This window comes from Trachinotus anak, unplaced genomic scaffold (genome assembly GCF_046630095.1).
Source record: "Trachinotus anak isolate AG129_WGS33_773 ecotype Australia unplaced genomic scaffold, CSIRO_AGI_Tana_v1 ptg000001l, whole genome shotgun sequence".
Lineage (NCBI taxonomy): Eukaryota > Metazoa > Chordata > Actinopteri > Carangiformes > Carangidae > Trachinotus > Trachinotus anak.
In genome coordinates, this window is record NW_027273852.1 from 11,467,636 (window position 1) to 11,489,711 (window position 22,076).

The 22,076-nt window shown below is 40.2% G+C and overlaps 1 protein-coding gene across 1 annotated transcript; it reads left to right on the forward strand.

Moving 5' to 3' along the window:
- Positions 1-257: 257 nt before the first annotated feature.
- Positions 258-22,058, forward strand: cckbrb (cholecystokinin B receptor b). Its single transcript, XM_071476452.1, has 5 exons — positions 258-720; positions 10,658-10,909; positions 14,429-14,690; positions 17,346-17,473; positions 20,409-22,058. Exons 1-5 carry the CDS (start codon positions 558-560, stop codon positions 20,948-20,950), a joined length of 1,347 nt encoding a protein of 448 aa, XP_071332553.1. The 5' UTR covers positions 258-557; the 3' UTR covers positions 20,951-22,058.
- The last annotated feature ends 18 nt before the right edge of the window (positions 22,059-22,076 follow it).

The window sequence follows — 22,076 nt, forward strand, 5'->3', positions numbered from 1 at the left end:
CAATGTTTCATACAGGAAAAATATTAGGTTTTCCCCATTTTGTATTTTCGACAAAAACAATAAAACTTTCTCATCTTTATGACCCTATAGGCTATTTTCAGTCTGTGCCTTAGTTTACGTGGTTTCAAATATTTATAACCAATGTAAAATAATGTGGCGTGTGTCCACTTTTTTTTTTTTTTTTTTTTTTATCTATCCACCCCTCACCCCCCCACCCCCCACCCACCCTATATGACATTAGTCCTCCACGCTCCCCTGCGCGCACTCGCTCTCTCCACGCGGTTCACTTCGCGCGCTCCTCTCTCCTCGTGCGCACAGATCCTTGATTAGCACGTGAAATAAAACCGGAAAAAAAAAAAAAAAAAAAAATTAGTTAAAGTAAAAATTTTTTCCTTTTCGTTTCGGACGCTGGGAAGCGATGGCTTACCTCATCCTGCGGGCCGAGTGAGACCCGCTATGGACGCGGAGTCCGGTTATTTCACCACTTCAGCGGCTCAGACGAAAATCGACAGGAGGTCCGTTTTGAACTTTTTGCAGCTCTAGTTAAATCAAAAAACATGGATCTGTCCGCGCAAAATGGCACAGCTGGTTCCCCCGAGTGCGTCGGAGCGCAGGCTGACGCGCTGCGCAGCGGAGCCGGTAACGGGAGTTTGGAGACATCAAACATCACCTGCGGCAACGCCTTCACACTCCTCATACCCCGGCGTGCGAGGCAGAGAGGTGAGCCGACACACACACACACACACAGCCCAACATTTATGACCTAGAGGTGCATTAAAGGCGCGACCATTGCCTCATTTAATCGTTCAGCTTTCTCTGTGCTGCTTTTTTACTTTGAAGTGAACTGATTTCACTTGCGTTCTGTCAGAGATCAAAAGGAAGCAAAACTATAACAGCTAATGCAGGAAAAGTTCACTGTGGCTTCCCTTCAAAAGTACCCTGATTCAGCTGATGGTTGGGCTGTCAGTGTAAGATCACTGATCACTGAGACAGGCAGATAATCTCTCATTTCAAAGGAGGGTAAACAGATTATTTAGACTCTGGTTTTTCATTTCCTTCAAATTACTAAAAGCCTACATAAAAGATGGAAGAGACAAGACTGCCAAGACTATTTAAAAATCCAGTGTTGAAAGACTTGGTGACATACCACTGTGGTAAATCACTGAGACTAGGTTATGACTGATGTGCCAGCCTAATAACACAGTAGAAGTGTTCTCTTTTTCCTTTTACTTTCAGGGGAAATCAATGGCATTACAGTGAAATACAAATCAGAGAACACACACGCATGCACATACACACAGTCACAGTCAGGAGTAAAATCCTGGCCACACAGTGGATTAATTCAAGAAAAAAAAAAAGATGAGTCAGATATCTGGACTGTGCCTCATGCTGCTGCATCCTGCTCTTTCTGTACTTTCAAAAGCACTTCATCCAAATCCAGGGTCTAAGGTCAGAGGGCGTTATTATGTTATGCAGATATTAAAACCCAGTGAGGCAAATCTGTAATTTTGAGCAATATAAATAAAACTGACTTGACTTGAGCTTGAGCTTGTGAACACGAGAGAACACCGAAGTGCGTCATCACTCCTGCAATTTCATCTCAGCCCTTTCTCCACCTGCTACTTTCTCAATCAACAGTTGCTATTTTCATCCCTAAGAATCGTTTTTCAGTGTTACCATGTGTTGATGAGGTGTGTGTGTGTGTGTGTGTGTGTGTGTGTGTGTGTGTGGCTTACATGTGTAGACTGCAGAGACTGAGCAGCTTCATTTTGCCTGGGACTGCAGACATGTCAGCATCATAAGTGAGAGACAGGAGCTTCCCAATTGTTGACACACACTGTATTATATATACTTCCGTCATTCCCACCTTTACCTGAAACCTTCTGCACATGCCAGTAATTTCAAACACTCATGACTCATTATGCTGAGCTTAATCAGTACTTTGCAAATTACCCAACAAGGACACATCTGACGAGTGCAGATGTCTGCCGAGAATTGCAGCAGCACAGTTAAGGTGGGAGCTTAATCCATTTCTATGCTTCACTATTAAGTTATTTCACACATATGCTGTGTCAGTCAAAGATTATCTCTTCTTTCCAGTTGAGCCATTCACTGCTTTATATCTCTCTATTTTGTATTCCCACTGTATCGTCTAACAGGACTTCACACCTGTCATCTAAAGAGAAAAAATGAGGATGTGTTACTCTTTTATAGCTGCTGTCACCATCATCACTCGCTCCAGAAATCGATTGCTTCTCTACCACGTTCATTCATTTCTTCACATCTACTCTTTCTGTCCATCACGCCTCCCTTCTGTCTTTGCGGAGAGATTGAGTTGTGTCACATTCAGATTCCCACCTGGTCACGCTCATATTTAACTTTACCAGAGAGGTCAGAGTGTGTGGCTGTGACTATGTCACATTTCATATTTTTTCTAATTAGCGAAATAACATGTTCAGAGTTGCCAAAACACATCCATTCAATGTAGGCTAGTTTTCATAGTTGCCACTGTGGCAGAAAATATACGCAGCTTTGTCTTCGTGAGGTTGTAAAGAGCATCTTAAATGTCTTTGATGTCGTCTGTAGCTCTGAAGGAGCTTTGTCAAGTTGGAGTGAATAACCCTAAAAATTTCACCAGGAGAGACTACAATTTATTAAAGTAAAGCTGGCATTAGAAAGTGATGTTGGAGTTTGAGAGACATTTACCAGACAGGGCAAGTCAAACACAACCTTTTGTTAAATCTGCCAGGGGCACATTCCCTCCTTTTTATGCTAGAGCAGCTTGAAATCCTTTTCAAACGTGCATAATGCACCCAATGTGTCATTGATAACTCTGCAAAACATTTCAGCATTTAAAAATATGACACCCCCGATGTAGACTTGAAATCATAGTGTCTTTAACGGATGCCTGTCACACCCTGATTACTGCACAAGACACAGGTGAACAACGATATATTTATAGAGTCAGTAAAAATGTTAGGGTTATCTAGGACGCTGGCTGGTTGCAGTGCAATTCATTGTGGGCTTCGGCAGTGGGAGATCGTTACTTTGGAGATGATGATGACGGAAACAAGGGAGGGAAAGGGACAAACAAGAGAGAGGGGTTATCAGTCACTGCCAGGGATGACCCACCCTGTTCAATTGCTGAACACAAAGCAGTTTATTCCTGACAAAAGGCATTTAGACAAAAAAAAAAAAAACGGCCCTGCTTGATATCCCCCTTCTCTGCCACTATTGTGCTCTAATCTCTCTCTTTGTGTGTATTTCATCACTCACACTCTCTCATGTCACTCTGCCTGTTGAGACCCGAGGTGTTTAATACACGCCCGCACTGTACACCATGTTGTTTCGTATTCTGACCGCCATGACCACAGGCACTGCGTGTAGTCTGTCAGTCAGCAGAAAGTGGTTTCGTTCAGCGCCTCTATCAACTGTTCGGTGGTGCACTTGGCTTAGTGACAAGGTTCAGATGACATTTACCATGCTGGATTAACCACTAGCTGTGACATTTACCAATACCTTGGTCTTGCAGGAGCAGAGCCAGCCTCTCTCTGATAGTTGAAGCCACGCGGGGGCCAACTGGGATAGACAGTGACACACACTGCATATGTATTAGACAGAGGGAGGGAGTGTGATTCATGGTCAATATAATGTCTGATATACTGAATATATGAATCCTTAAATATTCATGACTGGAATACGAATGTCATTATTAATTCATTAACTATTTTGCTGCATATGTAATAATCTCTGCCACTCCGGCTAACTTTTCATGTTTGGATCACTTTAACGTTACTGTTTGCAGGGAATCTGTTTAACAGTCTTTCACATCCAACACTGAAATTTCTGATAAAATAACAGCAATGAAGTGTTAGAATTGATGTTACACAAGAGATGGAAAAGTTTGCATTTGCACACTTGAACGTAACTTGTGTAAAATGTGTATCACACGCAGTCGAGTCCAAAAGTCTAAGACCACTTTCCCATCCACTTGAATGGGAAAGTGCGGGTACAGATGGGCGTTCAATATCACAGACTGTATGTATATGATGGAACCAAATGCAGATACATTACTAAGATAGTATATGCAGGTAATGGTGGAGACACACTGGCTGTGTGTCTGCTGCATTGCTGCTACTGCCAGCTCTGTCTGTCTGCATAGAGTTTGCAGGACACTTGAACTTGAACTTTTTGACAGACTATGCCTCTAAAATGCTACTGTCTCTAGATGCATCTGCAAAAATGGTTAAAAAAATATATATATTTTTTTTCCTGTCTATGACATGTTGAGATTCAGTCTAGACATAGAGACTGTAGTAGAAGGTGTCTGTTTTGTGTAATGTTGCTGGTATGATGTCAACAGTCTCAAACAGGTCTTTTCTATGTCTGTTTTTGCTGCAAGATGCGTGCGTCACGGTTGAAAAATAGGTGTCACTGCCAGAGTGTCACGCAGGCAGTGTGTCCGCTCTAACCTGTTAACACGGGCACTGAAATGAAATCCAAGACATTCCACAGCTGCCGCGCACACACGACGCATCCAGTGTGTCTCCGGCCTAATGGATATCTAATATTGAAACAGTGAACTTGTCAAGATTATTTCAGATAATTGCAAGACAGAAAACTCTAGAGGTTGCAAAGTCATTTCTTCCCACAACCTGCTCAGCTGCTCTCGGTACCGCTAGTCTGTGAACAGAGACCAGACTGCGTTCCAGAGCCAGTGGTCAGACACGGCTGATGCGCACTGCACACACACTCATGAAATGACGACCCGCAACTCCAGTGCTACAGGCGTCCCTTCTGTCATTTGGCTCTTTAAACTGAAAATAGCACCCTAAATAATTGACGGAGCTGAGCGCTAACAAACTTGCCAAATAGTCAGTTTTGATTTCTGTGTTCTTACCTATGAAGATGTAGCAGTCGGCAGTAGCTACAGTGTTTAATTAAACTTTGAGCCTCTAGTTTCATTGCAGCGTGGTTCAGAGATGTGAGCTGGCAGAAGGAGCAGCGATGATGCAGGTGGCAAAACAGCCTGGAGAGGAAGGGATGTTTGAAAATGAGCTTGTGGGTTACCTCTGCACCAGCTGCTCAGATACTGCTATCATGAAACTCATCAGAGTTTAAAGGAATAGTTTGAATAACTTTCTTGCCAAAGATTAATACCACTCTCGTGTCTGCACGTTACATGTAAGGCTCTAACCAGCAGCTGATTAGCATAGCTTAGCATAAAACCATAGAAAAACCAAGGTGTTAAATCAACATTTTGTGGTTTTACACTGGGTTTCTGCTGCGTAAACAGTGAAGACAACCAACATTGTATGAGAGTGGTATCTATCTGTTCATCTAACTCTTGACAAGAAAGCACGTAAGTGTTTTCCCTAAAAAACTTTTCCTCCATCATTAATTTATCTAAAATGTGCTAAATATCAGTCGACCACTAAAATTGATCCAGAGAGACAAATTATTTTTTACCTTCACCTCTTGAAAATCTGAGAAGAGACACTTTCATCCTCTTACAAATAAGGAAATGTGTTTCCAATTCTATAAGCATACAAAACAAATTTGTAATTGATTATGTGCAATATATTTCTGTGTCATAAAAGCAGAAGGAGCTTCATTATATCCAGGGGGAGTGACTCTTTAAGCGTAATCCTATGTACATATAATCACAAAAAAATCCAGAGCTCTATTTCACTCAGTAGTTTATCTGACCCTGTATAATATTCCTATAACACTACAGGGATTTTGAACATACAGTATCTTTAGACTTACAATGATCTTAATAACTTGAACATTTTAAAAACAATCCCACAGTGGGTTCTGGGAAATCATAAGTTTATGAAAAGCTGATTTCTCTGTCGTTAGCTTTGTAGTTGTATGTCATGACTCTCTCCAACTTATTTTTATCATATCATATAGTAAAGGATGCACAGTTATAGCTACCCAACAGTGAGTAATTAAGTGTGTCAGTCTGTACATCTGTAGGCAGAATATTCATTACACAGCACCAAACAGCAGACAATTCCAGTTAGCAACTGGCTGATGAGTTAAGTGGAGCATTTAGCAGCTAAAGAACCAGACATTTTGATCAGGAGGATGGTGGAGACCAAAAACAAAGCTAAAAGGGATTCCTATTTGACTCACAATCATCAGGTGGCCAGAAGCATGACTCCAAATGTTGCTCCATAACTGCTGGATAAGTGAATATGCAACTGTCTCCTAACATTCATATCAGTTCACAAGGTGATGATATGTCAGTGTCAGTATTGGGTTCATGACTTGTTTCCTTTGCCTTTAAGTGGCCTCCAAACAAAAAAAAAGCAAGGTAAAGTAACAGACCTCTCTGTAACACCCCCTTACAATTACAAACACTCTGAAAGCCTGTGGAGAAACTGCAGATCTGTCTGTGTATCATACCTACTGTACAGCTCTGTCAGGAAGGAAACACTCTGGCCAACCCCCGGGATGTAAGGCAAAAATATTAATTTCAGGATGTAAACTGTCTTGTTGTTGTTATGCATCGGTATGAGTCTGTCGAGTAAGGCTTTGGAACAGAAGACTACAGAGCGCTCTCTTTTTATAGATACATTTTTATCTGTCATATTGGCCAATGAGTGCAGGTTAAACAGTGGAGAGGTGAGGTGATTAATACAAATGCTTTTGCCCTAAACACATGATCATTAGCAGCTATTGGAAGTTCCTGCCTGAGGGAAAGAATAAATGTGCTGAGGGAGTTATCAGTGTTTCCCACACAGCCAGCGAGCACGCAGGAAGGCTAACTGGCTCTGATTAGGCGGAAGCTAACATATTTCATTTGAGAGAGGGAGAGACAGTAATAAAGGAGCGAGAGCGCTGGTTCTTCTCTTTTACCAATCATCTGTCTGCACATTTTCATTACACCCGTGCAGATGCATGTGCATGCTCATACCAGCACAAGCACAAAATTAAACACTTTTAGTTGCTGACACTTACAAGCCTATTCTTGTGAAGAAACTCCGATTCTCTGCCAGTTGAACAGTACCCACCATATTAGAGGTTACTGCTTTTTATTTGCATGGGAGTGTGTGAGACAGATGGTGAAGCCACATGTCACTGGATGGGGAGACTTTATGTGCATGAGTGTCTGCGTAGAGAGAGACAGAGAGGGAGGGAGAGAGAGAGATGAGAGAGACAGACTGACTTACTGACTTTTGCTGACCGCGCTGAGCCCGAATCCATCACTAAGCCTGCAAGTGATACAAAAACATTTCTGAGTGGCTTGGTGGAGGCAAGAGCCTTAAATCAATTAAGTGACAAGCCATCATCCTGCTTTCCGCACGGTTTTGGAGAAGCCAAATCCTCTGTTTGATGTTCCTCTTTCACTTCATGCCAGCTCTTGTGCAGCAGACCTTTACTGCTCCACCAGAACTTAATGCAGCTTTTTGATAAACAGGCAGATAAATGGAGCTCAGATTATGTGCCCCAGCCAGTTGGCACAATTTGCATATTTACATCCGAAGCGCATTACTGTAAATCAGCATGAGTCAGATTCAGGATTACTTTAAACAGATGTGACACAGACCAAGGGACAAACGGCTGATATATTTGTTTGTTCTTAATTCCATTTGTGATGCTGTGAATCAGTGATGCATGATCCTTAAATAATAACCCTAGAGGTATTGATATGGAAAAAATTAATCAATGATGGTGTAATTACCCACTGATTCTTTACAAATAACACGTTGAGAAGGCCTGTGGCCAAAAACCAACTCATACTTATTGTTAGCACAATCGGAAGAGCAGTTTTTTTCCTGACATGATGAAAAATGTCATCACATATGAGTCACGTAGCTGTGCGGCTGGCATTGCTGCTTTGTTCCTGTGTTTTTTTTTAAGGCTTTGTGCTCTTAACTGAGAGTGGAAGGAGAGGAAATTGACAGGGAAATAAATTTAGATAAGGCAAAGGTTCTAAGATGGAAAAGGGTACAGATCAAGCGAAGATGCCTAAAAAATGAATTATGCTGTCAAAATAGTATAGTAGTAGTAATAGTATAGTACCATTGCCTCTTAGGAAGAGATTAAGGTTTGCATGTGTTTGGTTGTGCATGCATCTACAACTGAAGTTTGGTCTTATGTGTGTGATGTGATTTACGTGCTGTAGATGTGGTGCACATGGGTGCCTCTAATCCCCAGGATGCAGGCGCAGTAGGTAACCCAATAAAAAGTGTTGTGTCTAAGCAGGGGGTTAGGTGATGATAAGAGAGAAAGCAGATAACATGGACTTTATAGGATATGATCCAGTGAAGCCGCTAATGGCTGAAAGCACCGACAGGCCTTGGGCTGCACGCTGCAGTATTTTTGTACTTTACAGTATTCTGTATTGACAAGAGGGTTCTACTTTGAGGGTGGAAAATGTTAATTTTGGTACTTAAATTTGATTCACAACAGAGGAATTGGTAATGGCACTTAAGGACAAAACATGGAGCTAATTAATACTAATTGGCTCCAGTGGGCTGCCTTTTTACCAGCTAGAAGCTATTAGCTGCTGATTTGACTTTTTATCACAGGTAGATGAAATGTTTTTCAGTGTTCTGTGATCCTGCAGCCTCAACACAGATCAAAACATAAAATAACTAAATGTGCATGCAAAAGCATAATTAAAATAAGAAAAAAAATTATGTATTATTGTCATCGTTATACCTTAAAATATTAACTATTGTTTATCCCCAGTGGATTTAGTTACAATCATATTTTTAACTTCCTGTTGTAATCAACTGTGTTTATTTATTTTGTAAAGGGATCTAATATTAGCGTGTTAGCGTGTAGCCTACTTCTATTAATGTAGGCATGTTAATAACATGTTCCCCTGGCTTTTACTTCAGTCTCTGCATCCTAACGAGATATTCTCCATATAAAGAGGAAAAGATTTGTTGGCCATTTGGATTCAGCTGACATAGGGAAGAGTAAATTAGTGACAATGTATAACAAATCCACATTAGGAACACTAAAGCACCAATGACAATACTGTACTCAAGAGTGCGGGAACCACACCAGGGCACCTCATTAGTAATCATCACTTGGTGATAAATAAATGTTTTACCTGTGGGTCGCATCAGATAGTCATGTTATAACCAACATGAGTGACCCCCCTCTGTAAGGGGGTGGCAGGCAGAAGCATGGCCCAAGGTAGAGGCAGTGCAGAGACACAGTTTCCCCAAACACTGTGTGCTATTAACACAATTAACAGTACACACTTTGGATGTTTGCTTCAGGTGCTGAAAATTCACTGCAACTCCTGAGGATCAAACTCCAGTCCTCTTACCTCCTGAGCTATTTGAGCAGAGTCACATGAGCTGTGTTTCTTTTAGACTTCAAAATGCAATACGCCACACAGGGATAAAACCCACAAGCCGATAGCTACCAAACAGTCCTCTTAATCTCTGAGCTATCTCACTAGCAACACCTACTCCATTTCTCGTAGGATTTGAGGTTCTGGGTCGAATCCTTAGGTAACTTATTGAATTTTGATGCCTGGCTTCCAAAGGATGGACACAAGAGGTCTAAGAAAGAGTGGTCAAATGACCTGACCAACCGGCTCAGGGGGTCAGAGGACTATTAAGAGGTTGTGAGGTCAAGGGTTCCATCATTGTAGTTCACCGGAAAATTCGAAGGCCAATGTAATCAGTGCAGGGTGTTAGATGTCCCCCAAGTTTTGAAATATTGGGTTCAATCCTCACATGTTGTATTGAGTTTTGAAGGTCATCACCTAAAGTAAACACTCAAATGCTTTTTTTACAAGTAGCTCAGGGGGTGAGAAGAGTGCTTTGAAGTTTTGAAGTTGTGGGTTCAATCTGTGGTGAAATTGAAGTCCAGCACCCAGATGACAGACTTACATTTCAATCCTTTTGAGGCTCAGTGAAGTGAAGTCCAACCCGAACGTGAAGACTGAACAGCACTCAGAGAGAAGCTCCTAATACAATCAGTGGTGTGGTAAGGCAGCAGTAGTACAGCAATCATGTCCTTTTTTGATACCTGGAGCGTTAAAACCAGTCTACTGTTGGTAAGATAGGAATGTATGCTTGTGTGTGCATGTGTGTGTGTGCGTGCGTGAGAGTGTGTGAGTTATTTTTCAAGCAGAATATCCAAAATGTCAACTAAAAATAAAAGTAGTAAAGCCTCAATCTTCATTTCCTGGGGTTATGTTGGCCTCTGTACTGTTATGTGCCTGCTGAGTCACACTTAACTGGTAGTGAATTGACAATGCCACATCTTGGGCAAGGATAGTTGCTGTAATGTCTTTATTGTGACCGTGATGTGTAGTCTTTCACAAGCAGGTGGTGTAACTGATGTTTTCTTAAAGTAAAATGGCAGTTTATGGTAATTAAAGTCAAGCATTTCATAATTTTCAGTAAAAGCCACAGGGCAGCAATAACAATGGGACATTGTTTTTCCCAAGCCAGCCGTAGTGTGTAGCAGTATGATCACAAACTCCCCTCTTTACAGACAAAACTAACACCAAAAAATGTTTTTGCTTTTAAAGATTACTCAACGCACACTGTTGGCTCCAGGCTGTTAGGATCAATAGAGGCAGAATGATTGTACTGATCACCATGTAAAACAGAAGTGATGACAATGTTTCACTCTCTAACATCCCCTCTCCTCCTGTCTTCTTCTGTACCAGACGAGGACCACACCCTGCAGATCCTGCTCTACTCGCTCATCTTTTTTCTGAGCGTATTCGGCAACCTGCTGATCATTGTGGTGCTGACGGTTAATAAGCGAATGCGCACCGTGACCAACACCTTCCTGCTGTCGCTCGCCGTCAGTGACCTGATGATGGCTGTCTTCTGCATGCCCTTCACCCTCATCCCCAACATCCTCAAGGACTTCATCTTTGGAGCCGCCATGTGCAAGATAGTGTCCTACCTCATGGGTGAGAGAAGGAGTGGTGAGGGGAAGGGGGGAGTGAGGGGAGGAAGGTTGATGAGTGATGAGAAGGCAAGAAAAGATGATAAGATTTAGAGGCGAAAACAGCAGCTAGACTAGAGATTAAATGTGTCTGTCTATATATCTGTCAACCGACCTCTGCGATAACGTCCTTGTTTGCTTAGTCACGATTGCACCTAAAGAGAAAAATACACCCGATAGTTTACATTAAGTAGTAAATTCAGATCTCAGACTTTTTTTCACTGAAAGGTTTGTGGGCATTTAATATTGCATCAACTTCCCCCTCAGAAAATGACAGAGGATAAATGCAGGGTGCGTAGGTAGTAAATTAAGTGTGATGTCAAACACTGCCCTACACTCAACTGTTTCACCAGATTCATCAAATGTTAAAAGGAATAAAGGCTTCTGCACACTTTTTACACAGCAAAGTTCACACTCATTAGTCCAATACCTTATTCAGAGCAATTCAGTCATTTACAATATACCAAATAACCGATTATAAGGAAGCACTTGTTACTATACAGGGTTTCTTTTTCTTTCTTTAAATTAGTTTCATATTAATGGTTATTATCTGCTCTTAAATTTGAAGAATTGAAGTCATTTCAGTCAGATCAGGTTAAAATTGCCTCTTTGTCAGTACATGGAAAACATAATTTATGCTAGAGCTAATGCAGTGATTCACAGATACTTGCTGTCATAAAAAGCAGAAGCTTTCATTTATTTGTTACAATGAATACAAATCCAACAGGGAACCAACCAATTTCTGAGGTTGGCATCCTTTATATTATGCATAAGCTGTTTGAGGAGAATAAACACATCAGTTTCAGTGTAATCTTTATATAACAGGATTGAGGTGCATATGTGGAAAGGGCTGATATTAAAACCCCTTTTTTGATAGAGCACAGCTATATATATCTACTGTACAATGTGAGTGATAATCTTTTTCCTGAGACCTTTGCTTCATAGCAGAAGCTGTTTCAGTGAAGTCCACTGTGAAATGCCATTCGTCTCTGATCTGACTGAATTTTTCACAGCTCAGTCATATTTCGTATTCATTTGGGGTGAGCACTTGCAGATTGGAGGTCAGCACCTTTTGATGGAGGTTAGAGGTACATATGCGAATGGGAATTTAAGTCAGTGGAAAAGATGTGTTTGGAATAATCTTCTTTCTAGATTATGGGGAGAAAGATTCAAACCTGCTAAACTGCCTTCAAACTCTGTGGTGCAAATGCTGTTTTTTATCAGACTTCATGAATAGTAACAGACAGTGAAGTATGGAAGCTCATAAAAAAAAGATTCAAAAAAACAAACTCATAACAACAACTTAGCATCTCATAATTCCTTCTTGAATGAAGCATTTTTTAAATATTCACATCAATGTTATATTTTATTATTACCCCCACAGCCACACAAGAATCCAGGCAGGTAACTGGTAAATTTAAATATACTGTAGTGTCCTATAAGGTAACATTTGTTACACTGTAAACTGAATATCTTTGGGTTTGGACTGTTTCTACAAAAGCCATTTGAAGATGTCAGCTTGGGCTCCAGGAAACAGTCACAGGCATCTTTCACTACTCTGTTATTTGACAGATTTGTTTATGTAATCAAACAGAATTATCCCCTGTTGTTTTGACTTGCATCCAAGAGACAATAAAAGGGAGCTTGACACTTTGCAGCCCATTATTATACAACTAAAATTAAACTCCATTCAGCTCATGTATTGATTTAATTCACTTGTTAACGTGAACTACCACAGCAATGGAAACAAGCAGAAATCAGGAAGTTAACCAGTTCTCTGACCACCACTTTACAAAAAGTATAGATTACCATTACTCGGCTTTACAACCACAGACCACCATCATTATCTGTCCCATTTGTGGGAGGTTTAATGGTGTGGATTCTCTGTGTTTTTGCTTCTAATATTCACTCAAGTGACAAAGTGGTCATTTTCCCACTTCACATCAAGGGAATATTCACGAGTTCTCTTCCATGTACAACTTGATCTGTCAACCAAAGACATACGTTTATCATTGGTTTTCAGTTCTTGATGTAAAGTTAAGCTAACCTGCTTCTTTACTGCGCTCCCAGCAGAAAAAGTAAATAAGCACATTTCCTAAATATTAAACTATTCCTTTAATGAAAAGTATAGTGCTATAACATAAGAATACTCTGTGACAAGTAAAAGTCCAAATGTGACTTTAGAAAAAAACTGAGGCTGTATCAGTATCATGTACTTAAAATAAATCAAAATCAAAAGTGAAAGTATCCTTTTTGCAGAATGGACACTTCTAGAGTTTTATCTCATAATATACAGTATATCATATCAGATCAGTATTGACTGATGCATTAACTGGGTGGACAGAGCTAGTACTACTTTACTGTTGTGTTAAATTTACAACAGTATGTTATATTTTATAAGTTATTAGGTTTTGTATATAAAAAATTTACATACAAAGTAAATGGTAACCACAGAAAAATGTAGGGGAGTAAAAGTTTATTTCGCCCTGTACCATAGCACAGAAGTTGATTTAATGTACATTGTTACTCTCCACCACTGACCTTTGCAATAATTCAAAAGGAGAAGAAAAACTTGTAGGAAACTAGAGTAATCACTCAAAGATAAACCAAGATCCTTGGAGGACATAAAGTATAAAGTAGAGGTAAGATTTCCCTGCTGCTCTGTACTGATCTACTGATATGAAGACAAATACCAGCCAATGTAAAAACATAGCGTGTTTAAAACGTTGAAGTAAATAAAACTGTTGAACTTAGCAATAAAGAAAATACCAACAAAATCATTAATATTGAATAAATAAGACATTTAGAGACAAATACAATGAGAAAGAACAGGAACACGATGCTGCTGCTGAGAGAAAATCCTATTGAGAATTGAAAAGAGAAGGTGGATTAAGCAAAGCACAGAGCTTGTGAATAAAGGAGAGCCATCAGCATGATGCACTGAGTGAAAGTATAGACAAACCCCAGGGAGAGTGTTGGCTGATTGGTGCTTCAGTGGGGTCTGCTCTTAAGCTTCCCTCAGACAACATAGCGCACCACTGGGTCCTGACTCTCTCTCACATGCACACACACACACACACATATATATATATACACACACAAAGGCACACATACACAGTTTGTATTCTTGCTGAGGTAAAGAGTAATTTCCCGTCTTGCCCTGTCAGGAGGGAGATGGCAGATCACATCAGTGGCCTAGGCCAACATGATTTCCTCTACAGAAGACTCAGATAACCATCTCCCCCTCCACGCCTCGCATTATATTCATTTGAAAGCACGTCTCCACACATCATCACATTTTGTTCTCAGTTATGATTGCCCATATTATGCACACATCAACAAACATGTTTTTGTTACTTCTTATTATAGGTCCAAACTCTGAATGGTTATAACTTTTCATTCATCAATATAAAATATATCTGAGAAAAGACAGTCGCATCTATGTTTATTTACTTTCTGAATAATCTGTTTCGTTTTCCTTCAGGCATATCAGTGAGCATCTCCACTTTTAGCTTGGTTGCCATAGCGATTGAGCGCTACAGCGCCATCTGTAACCCCCTGAAGTCACGGGTGTGGCAGACCCGTTCCCATGCCTATCGGGTGATAGCTGCTACGTGGGTGCTGGCCTTTGTCATCATGATCCCCTATCCAATCATCAGTCACCTGGAGTCTTTTCAGCGCCCTGACAACACCACAGGACACCAGTGTCGCCACAAGTGGCCCCTTGCAATGGCAGAGCAGACCTGGTGAGTGGTTGGACTTTCAAATGGTGTGTCTGTTTCTTTTCTGCATCCTTTAACACAGATTTACTACTATGCTCAGGATAACTGACTTTATCTGCAACAATGGGAAAAAGAAATCTGCTCAGTTTGTAATCATAATGAGTAAATGTCATATCAATTTATTTTTTTAAACTCTCTCTCATAAAAAAAGATTAGAAAAATAAGCGAGACTGTGTAATTTACTGAACAGCAGCCACTCTGGCCATAAATGGCAACTCTAGGATAATGGCACAATGTATTTGCCTTCATATTACTATCTATTACTATCAAGCCCTTTTCTTATTTCTTACCTATATGTAGCCAACAGTAGCCCATACAACTCTATACCTGAAGCACTTTGTTGTTATATGTGTTATACAAATAAAGTTGACTTATACATTACATTACAAATTAATATATCTAGGGTCACATCACTACGTTGATGACTTTTGTATAAAATGCTGTTATTGCTAGTTTGTACCCCAGGGCAAAGTAAGCTCTATGCTGTCGCTGCGGCAACTGAGTACAATACGAGTCACTCACTCAATAACAAATGGTCCACTCATCGCGATGGCTTATGGGATCATTGATTTTACAATCTGTGTAGCAGCATTTGACTTGGGAAGAGAGTACTGAGTAACTGAGACACACTGCTGTGTGACTGTAGCCTATTTCTGGCATGAATATAATTCATTCACAAATAACGGTCTACCAACAGAAAATGACGTGAATGCTGTGACTTGTGTATCAAACGGTACTTTCTACAGCTTTTCATGAGCAGAATCTTCTACACTATCCCACATTCGCTAAAATGTGCGACTCAAACCTGCCTTGAGAACATGACAACATTCAGCAAGTGAGCAGCCTACTGTAGGCTCACTCAATAGCTGGTCACCTCATGCCATGTATCTTATAGTGTGCATTGTATTCATAAATAACAATTTACTTACACAAAAGACTACAAAGTTGTGACAAATAGCACAAGGCTATCTGTTGGCTGCAACCCTTTTATGAGCAGAGTCTTCCCAATGCACATTTGGTAAAACGTTACAGCTGCACATGGGATCACCTCAGAACCTGGTATCAGCATTTCGGCTGTTGGTGTGTCACTGTCGGCCTCGACTTTCTTGGACGTCTCAACTTTCTTGGACGTCTTTTACTCCCATGGTTCTCATGGTTCACTGTTTGAGAGTAATGCTCACAGTAGGCTATATTGCCACCATAGACACAAGAGGCACTAGACGACGAGGAGGCTATGTGAAAACCATAGAACAAATGGTCTTCCTGCCAAGACTTTACTAGACTTAGGCTATGTATTTGTGCATGTGCCATGGACGATTAAAGAAAACAATATAAATTTGACAACGACGGATTCATTTGCTGTTGCCACCCAATTTCACTGGCTCAGGGAAATAATCTCAGTTCAATGAACTGAGATTAGGGAGCTCAACCAAACCAAACATGTATCCATACATCACATATCTCCTCGTAAGGCTGTGACTCGATCTACTCCCTGTTTTATTAACAACTAACCTTCTGTGATGAGAAAAATGTTTCCTGCTGCAACATGTAAATTAGTTAAAGTCATTTAAAAGTTTGGGTACTTGAATTTCTTAATGGGGAAGATTATAAATCATTACACGCAAACTGTAACTGGAGATACACAGTGGCTGAGCTTCATCATTTTGATTTCCAAAGTAACAGAACAGCCCTCAACATAACAGAAAATGCAACTTATCATAGAACTTGCAGTCAGGTCTTACATCTTTTTTACTCTCCCAGGGCTTGCTGTGCTCACAATCTGCTGTTTTGTATCAAATGAACTTTAGATGAACCATGTCTGTGTCTGAGGAGTGTGTGTGTGTGTCTGTGTACTTTCAACAAGACGTATGATAATGTAACATCCCATTTACTTCCATGTTTGGTTCTGTAGCCTTTTTATAGCAGCTCTCACTTTCTGTGTATCGGCTGTTTTCATGGAAATGTTGGGACAGATGAAGAGAGCTGGCGGATGAGTCTGTTTTTTTGTTTGGACCTAGGATGGAACAGGCTTTTGGGGTAACTTCAGACAACTCTGTATCTGTGTGTATTTGTGAGCAATTGAAAATGGTGATTTTTTTTTTTATGACTGTGTGTATTTTAGCACCTGTGTTTGATTCTATGACTTTAGGCTTGATTATGGGTGTATAAATTTGCACATGGGCGCCAGACCCTGTTTGTGTCTCTAGTTTATCACTATTACATTTGACTTTCAGAGCTAAGCAACATTTTAGCAACAGAAAGGATCATTTTTCAACATTTACAGCTGTTACTTGCAGAAGGACGGGGATTTTCCTGCCAACATGGATTTTAAAAAAATCTTTGTTGGCTGCCTGATACAAATATCAAATACTAGATAGGAAATACCTTTACCTGTGGTAAGTTTGATTGAAGGACATTCTAGTCATTCTAGGTTTGTCAAAGATTGCTGGATAAATATTTTTCTGATTGAAACAATAATCTGCTCTGCGCCTTGAATGCACAGGGAATGGTAATGTATTACACATGAGATATATGGTCTGGGGCTACGTGAGTTTCTAGATGCACCATTTTCCTTACGTATCAACACTGAGATTTTCATCTCTCTCGTTTCTCTTTTAGGTACATTCTGCTTCTGCTTGTGCTCTTCGCAGTCCCAGGGGTGGTGATGATAGTGGCTTATGGGCTGATCTCCAGGGAGCTTTATAGAGGCATCCAGTTTGAGATGGGCCACAAAAAAGACTCAGCTGGTGAGACTGTGTACACAACATGTGGAAAAGATTAAGAAAATAATTCCCACTGGGCTGTGAGGGAAGAATACTGACAAATGCAGCAACAAGTGAAAAAGTAGAAAGTACAGTAGACGTTATAAGTGTTGTTTAGCAGCTTGTCTAGCTACTAAATAGGGTTGCCACCAATCCCTTATAATATAGGATTGTCCTGTATTTGAAATTAAAATGCTGCTAATATTCCAACTATTCACTTAGATTTGGTGCTGAGTTATTTATCTATAATTCGTAAATATCACTGATAGCCTACATTATTGATATGACCATTTCAAATATCTGGGCCTACATAAATAACTATATCAATCTACCCTGTATAATTCATTAACATAACATACACATTTAAAGAAAGAATGTTTTAAATTAGCTGTGGCTAAGGAATACCTTTAATAGCCAAGGGGTCAACCCTACCACTAAATAAATAAATATGTTTTTAATATGATCTATGAATTAATAAGTAAAAAGCCAAGGCATGAACCTGAGAACTGGGTCAATGAAACTGGCAATAAATATGAGATTAAACCTTAAAAACAATTGTGAAAACAACATATATACATATGAAACAAAACATTAAAAAGTTAAAACATGTCATTAATTGCATGTCACATGTCAATGAAAAGTCTAATAGCTGAGGACATAAACAACCTTTATAGCTGTTACATGGAGCATCAATGCACTTTTTAGACGACTAAAACACCAAACAGAAGATGACCTTTAAACTTCAACTCTCTCTCTTTTTAATAAACTTGTTATAAACCCAGTTCCAATAATTGGCAGTAATACTGTTACCTCAACATACACCATCATAAAACAAGGCAGTGGTCACTAAACTCTAAATTGATTTAAAAGTCTCCCAATGACCTTAACAGACCTTAACTGTATGTTTCCAGGTGGAAAAACAACCTAGACTGTGCCTTTGTAAACACAACATTAAAATATTTTACTTGTTCAACACCGTAGTGTATTGGCTTGTTATTTTGATAATATAGAAATACTGTTAACATAAAAATATGACTTTAATGACATTTTAATTGCAGTGTCATTTAATTGTTGAGTCTAATTGTGTCTCTTATAATAAACAAATGTCATCCACCATCCAGTCACTGTCCAACTGGACTCTAATGTTAGCATTTTTGCATGATTTATGTTAAATGATGAGGAATTTAATTTTAATCCCAAGAATTTCATTAGTGCCCCAATCACTATAATGTGCGCAGGTTAAGTGAAACATAACCTTTTGTGGGCATATGAGAGTGTGTCTGGGATGACAGCAGCGTGGAGCGTGTTTGCTGGTGCTCCATTAGAGGATGGAATTGGCTGGCAGCTGCTGGCCTGGACATCACCATCTGTTTGGTCTCACAGAGAAAGAGGTTGTATATAAAAAAAAAGGGCTTAAGAGACAAGAGCAAAGGGTAAAAAAACAAACAGGAAATTAGGGGGGAAATGATGCAGAACTTCCTTAGAGAATAACCTGTGCTTTATTTAATAATCCAGAAATGGTGAAGCAAATTGTATAAACTCTCTCTGCAGTACCAGTTCCTGTTTATATTTTCTTGCTTTAGGGCTCTTATCACTGTATTCAGTGTATTCTGTGCTTTGTAGAAGGAGAGCAGGCTAACTAAATGTTATCAATAAACTGCAATATCTGCTGACAGATGATTACTGCGGGTCAGCAAGAATTGCTTATCACTTTTCTGCCCATTAAGTGGAGCAGCTGCTCTTTAAAGAACTAAAGTGTGATGCACTCAAAATAAACCTGATAAATGGATGCATTTGTCATCACAGAGCTCTGACGATCTTCCACTAGAAGAGAATTTTATTAAGATGAAAAAGGAGCCTGGAGCCGATAATTTGGGCAGGCATGGGGGTCGTTGCATAGTCACATGTTCAACACACAGTACCATCTTCGTATATGTCCGTGTCGTATCTCTAACACAAGGCAGTTCATATAAACATTGAGCACTCACTCTATCTGCATATGTCAAACACTGAGCTCTAAATCCTCGCTACTTCAAAACTGCCTGCTTTAAGCACTTTAACTCCTCCTGCCTCCCTGGCCTCCTCTTTTATTAGCATTCAGTTACACGTGGATGTTTCTTTAAATATATGTTCATGCTCATCACACCTGAATCTCAGCTTCTATGGGGGAGTGTTTGTTAGCTCAGAGACAGTTTGTGTAACTTTTGGTTAAATTATGGCAAAAGTAAAATATATGTCATTGGTGCAAAAAGTGGTTAAAAAGCCAAGAAATTGTTTTAAATGTTTGGTTTACCTGAATGTACTGGAGTCTAGTCATACAGACAGTGTTGGTTTGATGTGGCTAGGTTTTAAGATCTTCACCACGGACAGACATGCTGCAGCTCATAATGGGTCAAAATTTATGACCATGCAGAGCGAAGGTGCGGATAAACAAGTGTGAATACATCTGTGTTTGCAAACTCCCAATCTGGTAAAAACAGAATCATGTCTGCTTGGGATGGACCTATTATAGTAATACCAAGTCCAGAATCACTGATATCGATCCCAGCTTTTTATTATTAAAGCCGCTGATGCACTATCCAGTAGGCAAGGGCCATGTGAATACATCATTACTATGCCATTTCGAAATACATTTTCATTGCTACTGAGTGATAAACATGAAGCATTTCTTGTGTTTATTCTCTGTTAGATACTTAACCCCATGCATGTGAAAATAAGACAATTTTACTGGTAAATTAGAAATATTCATCATGTGAATTCCCTGATTGCTGCTCACAAGCACACAACAGAAGCACAGGAGCAGAGTTCATACATTAAAAAGTGCATGCTCATGGGCCCCGAAAATATCATGTCATGTATTAGTATTTTGTTACATGTAATTCACGGATACCTTCCTCTTTCACTCCGCTCTCCCATACAGATGTGAAGAACGGCCTGACGTCCACTGTGTCTACTGGCAGTGATGATGGAGATGGTTGCTACGTTAATGTCGTCCAGCGGCCACACTCAATTGAGATGTCCACCATGGCTGCATCAGGCAGGTCAATCAAGGCCGAGCGGCCACGCAGCAACACATCTGAGGCCAAGCTGGAGGCCAAGAAGCGAGTCATCCGCATGCTGGTGGTCATTGTTGTCCTGTTCTTTCTCTGCTGGATGCCAGTGTACTGTGCCAACACCTGGCGGGCTTTTGATGACAGCTCTGCCAAAAATGCCCTCTCAGGGGCGCCCATCGCTTTCATCCATTTGTTGTGCTACACCTCTGCCTGCGTCAACCCAATTATTTACTGCTTCATGAATACACGTTTCCGCAAAGCTCTTCTCGCCACGTTCTCGTGCTGCGCTGCGCCTTGCCATCGTTGGCGTCGCGGCGGGCTACGGGACAACGAAGAGGATGTTATGGCAACGGGAGCGTCCATGTCCAAGTTCAGTTACACTACCGTCAGCACCATGGGAACCTGCTGAGGCAGATGGATGCAGGCACCAGGAAAGACAGTTACTACGGCAACACAGCACCCAACATCCTTTGTCTTTAGGCCAACTCTGCGCTCATAGTGACTGTAATGTGGAGTGAAAAAACAGGCCCTATAATGTAGCAGTATAAAAGCTTAATGTGTGACTGTGAATAAATTATGTAGGTATGACTGAATGAAGCCCAGTCTTACAGTGTAAATACCACCATAGCTATATTGAAAAGCACAAAAAAAGAGTAGACAGTTATCTGTTGTCACAGTGGACCAAGGCAAATTGTTTGCTTAGATGTTTACGGCAGGGCGTGCACACGTGCGTATTACCAGTGCAGAGGATATGAGTAGTGGTGAGTTGTATGATATGTGAGGGAGGCAGGCTTGATAACTTAATAGTCATTATGTAGCTGTAAAAATAGTGTTTTATATTTTGCTGTCAGTTGTTAATGTTTATGTGTGTTCATGATGATACACAGTTGCCTTGTGGACTAAGTGCCTGCTACTAAATATTGTGTACTGTGTTTGTTTGCTGTTGATGTGCCTCATTTATTATGACGGCAGCATAATCACAGGCAAGATGTAACCTGAGGGGGTTGAAAAAAGAGTTTACTCAAAAGATCAGTTTGTGTTGGAATTTCCTCTACATGGGAACTGATAAAAAATTGTAGATTGTCAGTTCTACTTGGCTACATGGGTCACAGAAAAAAAGCTTCAGAGGTATAAAGTGTTTACAGTAGATGGGCAGTGTTGATGCCATGTGTTGTGGTTGCAAACTGTAATGCCAGCCACCTTTGTGTTGTTTAGTTTTTAGAGATGGATTTCTCTGTGTATGCTGCAGTGCTTGTTTGTATTGCGTCTTTGCAGCTGGACACAGTAGCAAATGTGACAAGGGTGACTTCACACGTTGAACTGACTCAACACTTTCTTTGTTCTTTCTTCCTTGTTTGAGGGTGGTAAAATAACACAACCGTAAACAAATCTGAGCTTTTTTAAGAGACAATTTGACAGCCCCTACATTATTTTATTGCTGATGTCATCAGAAAAACTCCATTAACTCCATTCAGTATAACAGAAAGAACAAAAACGACAAAAAAAAAAAAAAAAAAAGTTTTTAAAGGATATAT